This window comes from Lacerta agilis, chromosome 11 (assembly GCF_009819535.1).
Source record: "Lacerta agilis isolate rLacAgi1 chromosome 11, rLacAgi1.pri, whole genome shotgun sequence".
Classification (NCBI taxonomy): domain Eukaryota; kingdom Metazoa; phylum Chordata; class Lepidosauria; order Squamata; family Lacertidae; genus Lacerta; species Lacerta agilis.
This window is the reverse complement of record NC_046322.1, coordinates 35,879,653-35,892,061: the sequence shown is the minus strand read 5'-3', so window position 1 is coordinate 35,892,061 and position 12,409 is coordinate 35,879,653. Positions and strand designations below refer to the sequence as shown.

General features: G+C 45.2%; 1 protein-coding gene across 1 annotated transcript; it reads left to right on the top strand.

The window, feature by feature from the left end:
- Positions 1 to 3,527: 3,527 nt before the first annotated feature.
- Positions 3,528 to 11,614, top strand: LOC117055228 (glutaredoxin-1-like). The gene is given in 4 exon segments (XM_033164664.1): positions 3,528 to 3,596; positions 3,598 to 3,750; positions 8,650 to 8,762; positions 11,411 to 11,614. Coding segments are annotated over 3 exon segments (318 nt in total). The 5' UTR covers positions 3,528 to 3,542; the 3' UTR covers positions 8,761 to 8,762; positions 11,411 to 11,614.
- Positions 11,615 to 12,409: the final 795 nt, after the last annotated feature.

The following is a 12,409-nucleotide window of genomic DNA, read 5'->3' as shown; positions in this document are numbered from 1 at the left end:
TGTGCCATGACACAATTAAAAATATGGTTGCAATCAGCTTAATCCCTCCTGAGGGTTGAGTCTGCAGGCTTGAAAGGCTGAATAGGCAATAACACAGCCTAGGTAATCCTTGTGATTTCTATGCCAGAGCATATTATTGTATTTGTTATCCTTCTTAATAACATTTTTTTTATTAATGCAGTTAGACAAGTCAATCCAAAATGATAGCTCAGGATTCACGAGTGCTTTTCACGTTTAATAAAAACTCACTCCAGGCAATGATATTAAAAAATTCAATAACAAAAACAAAACAACAAAAAATCTCCATGTGGTAAGAATTTCAGGGTTCCCAAGTAGTAGGCTGGTCAAACTACACATCAATTTAAAGTCACAGGGTAAATCATATCAGTAAGAAATTAAGTCTTTTTCTTGATTCAGAGTAAGGCAATTTGCCTTGGAAGAACTGAAAGCTTCATAGATGACTATTGCGCAGCCAGGCGAAGTCCCCCAGACCCCAACGGCCGCTTCCCAGGTATGACTCAAGTTCTATTGTGTGTACTGTATAATCCCACCTTCTACCTGGCCAATCCCCCTGGCAACACCTCCCCAGCCGGGATTGGGCAGCTGCTAGAGTAGGTGGAGTCCACAGGTATCCCAACCTGGGGAAGGCGATGCCAAGACCAACTACCAGGAGCTGCACCTGTGATCCAATGGGGCTACTCGCGACCACGCAAAAGGCGCACCCCATTTGATGTGGGGGAACGCTCATTCTTTGCATTTAGTTTCAAGGCAGCAAGAAAACTCAGCACTGCAGTGCTCACAAAGACTCTAGATAATGGGTTGTCAATGTTCAAGTGTGCTCCCTCACTGACCCAAGAAGCTTAGCCACTCATCCTCTAGATTTTGCACATAGGTATGAGAGGTTCCAGTGTCGTCTTCTTAAAAGATTTCTGCTGATGAGAAGTGCCTAATCCACATGTGGAACAGCTTCAAATATAATGCCTGCAACATGTGGAGAGACTCAGAGTGGCCTTCAGATGGTGGCCAAAGCTTGTAAATCTGGGTTAAAGTATGCACCCTGATATCACCTTGTCAGTACACATGCTTGTATCTCATTTCGATCAAACTGATGGAGGGGGGCAAGTAGTTCAGTTGGTAGAGCATGAGATTCCTAACCTCAGGGTTGTGGGTTCGAGCCCCACATTGGGCAAAGGATTCCTGCATTGCAGGGGTTGGACTAGATGACCCTCGCGGTCCCTTCCAACTCTACAGTTCTAGGCTTCTGTGATCCCAATTTATCCTCACGACAAGTGAGTTAGGTTAAACTGAGAGCATTGACTGGCTCAGGGAGCCACATGGCCCCAGTTGATAGCGTTGTGCCAAGGCCTCCAAAGACTGGTGCCAGACTTGAAGCAAGGGGAGAATGTAGGGATATGCTACTATGCCTGCTTAAAGCTTGGAAGAATGCAGAAAATGTGGATTTTGGGGGGAGGATTTGTAGTTAAAGTGAGAAGTGGCATGTACAGTAAGTATAACCGTTCTGCACATAAGCAAACATGCCCGCCATATCAATCTGGCATGTTGTGTCCTGTATTCTGCTTGCTGTCAACATAGCTAAAGAAGCTATGTACATGACAAACATGGGACTGCAAGTGTGACAGGCAATGATGGTCCAGAGTTATTCGCTTGACTTTGTGGCTTGTTTAGCAGCAACATACAGATGCAACACGGCTTTCCTAGCACGGCTGTGGAGATGACACTGTTGCTATATGTTGGCAATATGTCAAGTTTCGTGGCACTGGCATTTTAAAAAGGGTTTCACAATAGTCTCACAAGAGCTGCGTTGTCACATGCTAGGAGTCTTAGTCAATCAGGGAGTCAGCTTACCTAACTGATAATCTTATAATCATGTTGATAGATTTACGTAATAGTTTTGAGCTCAAGCATGCTACTCTTCTGGAGGCAGAGAGTTCCTCAGGTCACCTGTGTGAAATGCACTGTGAAATGTCATTGTCTTTGGGTGTCTCCAGTGTTTTGTTTACTCAGAGTAAACCCACTGAAATTAATGACAATCAATTTAGGTCTTTTAATTTCAGTAGGTCTACTCTGAGGAAAACTAAAAATGGATAAAATCCTTTTCATTTAAAATATGTTGCAGGTTAACTCTATTTTATACATTTTTATTATAATATTAAGATAAATTATTTCCTCTGTTTCTCCAAACTTCTTCCTTCCAGGTTTTAGAGAGGAAAAAATCCAATCTATGTGTTAGGGAGTTACGCCTTTTTGATCTGTAAGTATTCTCAGAATAAGCATATGATCATGGGAGGATATACCAGGAAGAAGGTCTTGCAATCTGGCAAAACCGGTTGTGTGCACCAGCTCAATCAGATGAGGGAAATCCTAGGCAGGTGAAAATCTGAAGCTGCAAGCTCTCAGTGAGACTTTGATCTATTCTGCTGTTCCTCCATGCGTTGTATAAGAGGTTGTGTACGTCCAGTTATACCTGATGAGAAAAAGGAACACATGAAAATGTGATAAATACATAAATCTGGAGACCAAGGTGGGTGCCCCCACTCCCATTTCCAGGATCTGAGGAGTGCAGTCCCGTATATGTTTTGCTCCAAAGTAAACTCCGCTGTGTTCAATGAGGCTCCTGCTTAGCTTGGTTTATGGCATTTACTTTACTGTATATTTGTTGTAATAAATGTTCACTATAGGAACCTTGGGGCCAAAGATAAGTATATAAATACACGTATGGTGATTTATTTATTTATTATTTGCACAAGAGCCCTGTCTTCTTTTGCACCTGGCCACGCTAGGTTTAGGATTTCAGGCTTTGAAAGTGCATTGTATTGAAGCACCTGTTGCTTCCAGCTCTGCGGCTATTTTGTCACATGAACAAGCCCAGCAGAGCCCAGTAAATACAATGCCAATGTCACCAGGGAAGAAGAGAGGCATGACTTTCTGTCGCAGACCAACATTTTATTTGGTTGGTTAGACAACGGTGCCGATAATGCCAAGGTTGCAGGTTCGATTCCCCCTGCATTGCAGGGGGTTGGACTAAATGATCCTCAGGGTCCCTTCCGATTCCATTAGAGGGATTTCTATCCTGCCTTTCAATCCCACAGAAACTATGCATATTTACTTGGAAGGTGGTCTCAAGCTGTTCTGTAGAGTTGCACCTCAAGAAGCAAGTTTGACTGCTGCAATGAAGACTCTTCTATCCAAAAACAAATACAGGCCATGCAAATGCTATGAAGCAAGCGACTTCAGTCCAAAATAGACTAGGGCGCGCCAGCAAATTATTTACCACACAGCTTGTGTAGGGAATACAGAACCATAACGCTTCCACTGGGCAACCGTTCATAGTCCTTTCTGACATTTTTTTTTTTTTTAAAGAAAGCCGCAGATAAGAGAAGGAGAGGGCTCCTCCTACAGGTGTTGTCCCTTAAAGGAGGAGCGACGGCTGTAAACTCATAAAGAGCACACAACGCGCTGGGAGCTGCTACAATCTTCCAGTTGCACGCGGCTGCTTGTGGCGAGGCGGCAAAGGTCCCAGAATGGCCCAACAATTCGTCAGCAGCAAGCTGAAAGCTGATAAGGTGGTTGTATTCGGGGAAGTCGGGCTGTCCTTACTGCCACGACGCTGTGAAGCTCCTGGAAGGACTTCATCTCAAGCCTGGGCACTTGGAGTATGTGGATCTCACCACCCGAAGCGACATGTCTGCTATCCAGGACTATCTTTTGGAGATAACGGGGGCCAGAACAGTGAGTTTCCTTTCAATAATCCTAATCCTTGCGCGCGAGGGAGAAGCAAGCAATATGCTTTTTTCTACTTTCTAGCCGTGCATTTTTCTTTAGATTCCCGCCCCCCCCCCACCGTAGGAAGTGGCTCCCCGCCCGTCCTCCATCACTTGGGAAAAAAGCTCTCCAACATGTGGACAGCAGCATTAGAGGTCTTTACACATGGCTCAGGAAATGACCCCGCCTTGAGCAAAATCCCTTGCAAAAGCTTCCGAGCTCTCAATGGATCCCTGGGGGCTACTTTGTGCGGAAAGGAGCGCCTGTCTTTGGATACCGTTGCGCTCAGTGTTGCTGCGATGTAATGACGAGAGGGTTGCGGGAATCTTGAGTTAACGCCCATCCATCCCCACCTGAGCCGCTTTCTGTGAGAAGCAGGACAGTGGACTGTAGAGACTTTTGGTATGACCCATGGGGCGTCTTTTGTGTTTGTTACCTACCTGATAGGGTTGTTGTGTGAATACATTGGGGTGGGGGAAATCGTGTGCTCTGCCTCAAGCTGCATCTGGGGGTGAGGATAGGATAGAAGCAAAGTTGGGTAGCAGAGGTGGCCCCCCCTTGTTACTTAAGGGCCACTTCTGCTACCCAGCTTTACTTCTTCCAGGGAAGCCCTTCATATGTCCTTGTGAGGGTTTGTTTTTTTTGTTTTTTTGCTTGTAGCTCACCTGAAGTTGGGGTGGGGGGTGAGCTACATAGGGATTTGCTGAGAGTTGTTAGGAAACCCCTGTTCCCCTCAGAGCTGCAACTCCTACAGCAGGGGTGGCCAACTCCCAAGGGACTGTGATCTACTCAGAGTTAAAAACTGGCAGTGATCTACCCCCTTTTGGGGGATTCATGTCAGTGTTGTTGAGCTATTTTTAGGGAGGAGGAAAGCCCCGCTTTTTGGGGTGCAGGGCAAAAACGCTGAGCATTTTTAGGAGAGCCACAGTTGTTGAGCTTCTTGGGGGGAGCCAGTGATCTACCGCAGACGTTCAGTGATCTACCGGTAGATCATGATCTACCTGTTGGACGTGCCTGTCCTACAGTAATTTAACAACAGATCCCTCTTCCCCGGGATCTCCAGAAACTGTTAACTCTATGAGGAGACCAGGTGTCTCCCAAAAATTCTCAGCAGCCTTAAAAAAACGATGGTTTCCGGGGTTCTTTGGGGGAAGACATTACTGTTCGATAGGGGTTTGAAAACACTTTAAATGTGCAGTGCAGATGGGTCCCAAGTCATGCTCATTTAGGCTATGATGGGGTTAGCAAGCTAACACACCATACCGCTCTACTTTTTTTCCATTGTGGGATTTAAGAGTCCAAGCAGTCCTTAAAAAAAATAAAAACATGTAGGCACATGTAAATTGCTTTCAGTTTTCTTACAATCAAGCAGTATATAAATGATGAGGATGATGATGATGATATATGAAAGCAAGTGTCTCATGACATGTGATGGGTAAGATAAATCATTCTTGACACTCACAGCAACAATGTGCATCTTCTGGAACAGTTCCCAGAATTCTTCCATAGGTGACAGAGAGAGATTTTTGTAAGACACAATGTAACATGTATGTCTTTTGAAACATAACTATTAAGAAGTGGGTTTTTTTGAAACGTTGTACCTAGTAAGACATGAGTCTTTTGAAACATAACTAGTAAGGTATGAATCTTTTGAAATATATTGTAGCTAGTGTACACAGAATTTGAAATATTTCAGTATGTCAAGTAGCCTACTGTACTTAAAACCAATCCCTCCAGGGGTGGACTGGACTAGCAGCCTGATAGACCACTACTATTTCCAAAAGAACATGTGGCAACTATAATGTAAGTTAAGACGTAACAAGCTCATTCTCATGTTGTAATAGAGAAGCCAGAAAGTCTGCCTTCCTGTGCCGCTTCTTCCCTTTGTGAAACTTAGGTAATGCAGCTGCTTCCTTCAAACTTTTCAAGATGAGCAACATGCCTGGAGCAGGGGCGCTTTAGGGAATTCAGATTTCTTAACAGGGCAGGGTGTTTGGTAAGGGAGGAAAATCCCATTTGGAATTCCCTTTTTGGAATTCTCACTTAGTCAGACATCTATTCAGTCATGCATTGCAAGGCAAAGAAGAGTCTGTGAGTTTTGTGTTCAGTCCATACCCTTGTGTATATGAAGCTGGCTTCTCTGACCACAGGTTTTCAGAATTTCTACCTCAGTGGCTCTCCTTTTGTTACTGGATTCCATCTCCCATCATCCCTGACCGTCAGCTAGGCTGGCTAGACCTGATGGGAATTTAGAGTCCCAACAGTTTCTTGGAGCCACCCCAGTTGTAAATGAGGCGCATGGTGTGTCAACCATGGTGATAATTGGCACAGTCCGTTGGTGGGTTGCCAACATTTCTGCTGGCCCTGCCCTTTTCTCTTGAATGGCTGCCTATAATGCATAAAGTTAATGGGCAGCAGTTCTGTTTCCGCTTTCCGTAAAGGAAAGGAACAGCTGCACTTAACTGCATGTCATAATAACTCTATACAAATCTGTGGGGCAGCTGGGTATACTGTATACAGTCTTGGTTGCCTCATCTGTAAAAAAGAAAAAGGATGTTGTAGAAATGGAAAGAGAAAGAGGAATCCAAATTATAGTGCAACATTTGGGGGGCTGTTAGCTTAGAAAAAAAAAGTTTGTCTCCTTCTCTCTGGGCTCATCCAGTGAAGATGAATGTTGAAAGATTCAGGACAGACAAATGGGAGCACCACTTCACATAGTGCATAACTGGAATTGGCTACCAACTTGAATGGCTTTAAAAGGGGAATTAGATAAATTTATAGATGGAGCTTTTGGTGGCTATCACTCATGATGGGGTATATATTACCTCTATGGGACTTCCCATAGGTAGGCCACTGTGGCAGCAGAATCCTGAAGGACCTTTCGTCTGATTTCAGAGGTTTCTTCTTGGAGAGCCAGTAGAAGCCGAATCCCCAGGGAATTTCCTGTTTGCAAGCCCCACTGAAATGAACAGAACCCGTATAGAAGCATGGTTGGGTGGTTGCCCATCCCATTCACCTCAATGGGATTTGCACCACAGAACTTCAGAAGGAAGGAGGGACTGTGCCTGTTGTATTGTGGGGACCTATATCTAATTAAACTTAACATTATTGCACTGATAGCACCTCCGATTAAAATCCACTTCGTACTGTGCTGGTGAGCAACAGAGAACAGATGTTGCGTAAAACCTCCTGATACACAAGCTTCAGGCCAAGAATGGCAGCAGGCACAAAAGTGTCCTGTTACCTTGGCTGACTAGTTTATAATGTCACTGGTCTTCTTAAAATGTTCTGGATAGGGGCCTTCTGGGAGTTACTGCAAGCTGCAACGAGAATCCTTTGTGCTAGGAAGGCACTTCCTCCTTGGCAAAAGCAAGTTATGCAAATCTGGGCGATGCAGTCCAAAGCCTATGGCACAGTGACCTTTGGCGTAGTGCATGGGAGAATTCTAGGGAGGGTAAATCACACCTGCACCTGATGGAAATTTGACATGTTCAACTTTCCTGTTACCTGACATTCAGCTGCAATGGCTCTTGTTACAACACTCTTTTCTGCACCCTCAAGAGATGAGCTGCCTCTAGTATTGCTTGCCCTTAAATTTACAGCACCACACAGAGCAAGAATGTGTCTTCATGGCCTGCAAGATACATATGTGACTTTGCAGGACTTTTGCCCTGCTGTTCTGTTCCATTTGCTTGCCATTCTATCCCATGGTTCACAGCATGGAAGAAAAGCAGATTGAAGAAATTATTGGAAGAGGTGCCATCACTGTATACTGTCTTGGGAACTTTTAGCACCCTAAGTGATGGGGAAGAGTCTTCAGATTTGTACCTGGAAATCCTGTTCACCCCAGGAGCGTGGAAGGTCTGATCCACATACTTAATTAGGCCTGGCATGAGTCCCAATTTGTCCTGGGAGGCTGTGTTTTTTCCCCTCCTTACCACACCAACCTGTTGCACGCAGGGGTATTCTGAGGGGGGGCGGGGGGTGGTGCACACCGGGTACCATTCCAAAGGAGGGGTGACGAAATGTACCCTCCCAAGATGCACGCCACACGCCCTGGGACGAGCGCAGCTTCTGGGTACTGGAGCAGGTTGCTTCACCTCTGGCTGCACATACCTGACATAACATACGATGTCAGGTGAGGGCCAGGTAGGGATGTGGCTGCCAATGCCCAGTTGGGAACCTTAAAATGCACTCCTGATTGCGCATTGGCAAGGGAGGCATGTTGTCACTGTGAGTCAGCTGATTGAGAGTCAGAACGCACCAGCTGGCAACGACTGCATTACGGAGTTCCCCATAATGAACACAGGGGAAAAGCTGAACTTCAAGTAAGTGCCTGTCAGCCTCTCAGACCTTTGCACTTCAAGGTCTCTGGGATCAACTGTTTGGGAGCTCCATGAGGAACTCTGTAGCCAGTCAAGACTTGCAAAGAGCCTTGTTCTGCACCTTGAACTCTGACTATCAGCTACCTGGCACTTCAAAGCACCACACAGGATTCTATGTAAGCCCTGTGTATCACTTATCAAGTCCTAACAATTGTCGGTACTTCAAAGCACCCCATCGCCAAATGTCATTGTGACATGGGGTGATTGACAGGTGTCTGGCCACACCCACATGTCAAATTTCACCCATAAAGGTAGGGGAGATAAGGAACAGGTCTGCTAGCCAGATCCAGTTCTCCAGCCCTGCACTACCCTTACCCCTCTAACTTAGTAGTCAAGCTGCCATCTCTCTCTTACCTCTTATCTTTTGCTGTCGTTCTTATAGCTCTATTTTAAGCTCCTGCCTCCCTAGGAGACTATGCTCCTAAAATCCTTTTTTCTTTGCTGAGTAATCCTAACTAACAACTTTAACTACTTCTTCTAGGTCCCTCGTGTCTTTATTGGAGAAAAGTGTATAGGTGGCTTTACAGACCTGGAAGCTCTATATAGGAGTGGAGAACTGAAATCCATTTTGCAGAAGATCGGAGCCTTGTGAAGGTAAGTGTTTGGATATGCTATCCAGCCGACATGAGAACAAGGAAGAAATGCAGATGCAACCCTGTGAGCCAAACTATGTGTTACATTCAATACGTAAGAGCAGTACATCTAGTGTTTTGTTTTGCTTAATACTAAGTGGTCTGTGGCAGCGTTCAAAATTCACCAGCCATTGGCCACTTGTGACCAAACGAAGATACCAGGATGACGCCTGACATCTCCAAGATCTGGAGGAGCCTGTCTGGAGGTCCTCTGATCTTGCCTGTTTTCACACAGTAACAACAACATACGCTTTAGAATTCTATCCATGGTATTTTATCTGCACCATCGGAACAAATTTCAGGAACCAAAACATTGTGTTGAAAAAGACAGCCTTCTGAGCCGTCTGGTGCCCAAATGGCAACTAGACATTCTGTTTTGGCGACTGTAACCCTGGTTTAAGGAGCCATTTGGTGCCTAGGTTATATATATCTGAGATTCTAGCACTGGGGTGGGTGGAATTGTATCAGGTAGCGCATAGGGAGAGGAGGTTTAAACCTTCCCTCCCTTGCTGCAGCTGCACCCCCATATAACCATTAGCCATAGCTGGGTGCTTTTTAATAAAGCAAGCTGCTGTGACAGGAAGGGACTCTGGTTGTGGTCCTGGTGGTGGAAGGAAGGTTTAAACTCTGTTTCCCTATGCATTGTGGCACTCATTACAATTCCTTCATGCTTCATATTACCGTAATAAAAATTCGTAGCTGCATGCTTTGCATAACATGTTGTTTGACTCCAATAAAACTAATGTTGTTGTTGGCCGTGCTGGCTGGAGTTGTAGTAAAGAAAAATCACAAACAAACAAAAATCAGGAGGGCACCAGGTTGGGGAAGACGAGCATAGCTCAAGTAGCTGCCAGTGCAACTCCTTGCACACAAAGCAGAAACATGTGACTGGCTGCTCCCACAAGCAGCATAAAGGATTCCTGATCTGCACAGAGGTTTATTTTGAGAAAAGCTTGCTCCAAAAGTATTTTCAAAATGTACAGAGGAATCTTGCTGCAGGAATGAGGAGGCAACTTTAAAATGGCAAGAACGTTTGTTGGCATCTCATGCTGCATCAGATGAAGAGAAACGAGGCTTGCCAGCATCTTGCTTGCAGCTAGATATTGTAGGGCGGTCGATTTCCTGAATTGTATTAGTTGAAAAGAGGCATACCAGAGGCCCCGGGGGGGGGGGATACTTTTTCTAGGCCAGGCAAACAGCTCTTCCGAAGGCCGCCTAGACACTTGAAATAATGGGGTTGGAAACATGCAGGGGTTTGCAAATGCCTGATCTCTGGAAATGAACAGCTGCTTCACAGATCAGTTGCCCTTGGAAGCATTCTCTGTGACAGGGGTGGCCAACTCCCACGAGACTGTGATCTACTCAGAGTTAAAAACTGGCAGTGATCTACCCCCTTGGGGGGGGGGGTTCAGGTCAAAGTTGTTGAGCTTATTGTTAGGAAGGAAAGCCCCATTTTTAGGGGTGCAGGGAAAAGTTGAGCTTTTTTTAGGGGAGCCAAAGTTGTGGAGCTTCTTTGGGGGGGAGCCAGTGATCTACCAGTGATCTACTGGTACCACAGACATCCAGTGATCTGCTGGTAGATCACGATCTACCTGTTGGGCATGTCTCCTCTATGACCTTCTGTCTGGGAGTCTGGCTTTGGAACGCTGGAAGCAACAGGTGGAGAAAGGAGCTTTTCAATATGTTCTGCAGACCCTGTTAACCTTTCTCATTCCCACAAAGCAGTGACTTTACCCTACAAATCAGCTACAGGTGGCTTATGCTAACCCTGTGCTGCAGAATAAGTGCTAATTATTGCCAACTGTAGTCATTGCCTCAGTTCAAGTTGCACTTACATCCACGCCATAAAATAAAAGCAACGGGTTTCCCGAAAGATTCCTGGGCCTTGTAGTTTACCTTTCACAGAGATACAGTTCCCCAGTACACTTAACAAACTACATTTCCCAGGATACTTTGTTGGAAGCAATGTGCTTTAAGTGTATGGTGTGATTGTGACCTTTAAGCCTCTGCTTTTAACACAGGGGCATCATTCACTGCAGGAGGCAATAGGAAGTAAAATTGCTAACTGCTCCTAGTGTGCAAAGAAGTGAGAGCCCTACAAAGGTGTGCAACCATCTTGGTACACTTTGCACCAACAGAGAGAGTGCAGAAAACAGAGTTTGGATAGGTTTGCACAGTCCAGGGCAGTTATTGGTCACTTAATGTTCTTTTTTCAACTACAGTGGTACCTCGGTTTTCAAACGTAATGCGTTCCAGAAGACCATTCAAGTGAAACATTCGAAAACAAAAAACTAAATAGCCAACAGCTAGGCCCCAGGATCTTGCACTCAGTGGAAGCTGCATCACATGTTCGACTTCTGAGGCGTGTTCAAAAACTGAAGCATTTACTTCTGAGTTTACAGCGTTCAAAAACCGAAATGTTCAACAGCAGAGACATTCGAAAACCGAGGTACCACTATACCGCATTTCCAGTATTGTCTCAGTGGCGATGGGTTTATTTTTTGAAACCAAGCTTTCTCCCAAAGTACTGCTCAAGATCTTTATAGCTGCCAAATGTCATTTCATGGAAACCTTCCAGTGTCCATAATGTGTCCCTTTTTTAATTTTCAGAGCAGCAATGGACAAGAGGACGGCACTACCTCATGCTACGGCACTATCTCCTGGAAATGAAACCGCAGCTGCCTACCTCTCGCTTTATCCTGCATCTACTATGTTCCTTATGGTGCTTTTCAATGTAGAGTAATGATGGTCGAAGGCTTTGGTCACTGTCTGGTTTTGCTGAGCATGTGGCTGGAACTTCTGGCGTGTTTTAGTGTGCACCATCTCTGCTAGTTAACATGGGGACAGTCAGAACCTGATGCAGTGGAATAAAATGCTTGTACTAAGAAGGAGTTTTATTATATAATTTATATGCATATATACACTGGTAGCAATCTTCATTCTCCAAGAGCTGGACCTTGCCTAGCCCAAACAGCACTATCCATGCACATAGGGGAGGCATCAGTGGTCTTGGGAGAACTGCAAAGTTTGCAGATTGGGGGGGGGGGGCGGCGACTCTTAAAGGGAGCCACAGAAAACATCCCAGGGAGGTTTGAGCATGCTGCATGAGGCACAGAATTCAAGTTAATTTGTGGAGAGTAGGAATGGAAAAACCAGCAGGAGAGGGAATGCAATGTCTGGGGTTCTTAGCAGTTGAATATGCTGCAGCATTTTGTTGTAGGCTGTACTTCTTCTCATACAACGAATATCATTAGCTTTGTTCATTTCCTTCCAACATGGGTGAGTCCATACATTGACACATGGCTTTTCCACCTTGTAGAAATTTGGTTCCATTTATCTGCATCCTGGCCTCCGTCAATCTCTTCTCAAAGTTAGCTGGTCCTTCTTCAGGCTGAGAATAACGGAGCACTTTGTATCTGCCCATCCTCATACATTATTGGGCCATCCATCATAAAAGGGATTTAAGTGATACAACGCAAGGTATCTCCCTCTCAGTCATCAATCCCTGCCTCAAAATTAGGACCATTCTTATTTGCTACAGCTGCATTCTAAAGCAGCTTTTTGGGACTCTTGTCTCCTGTGTATTTGGGCATTGTTTGTGGGGCATCA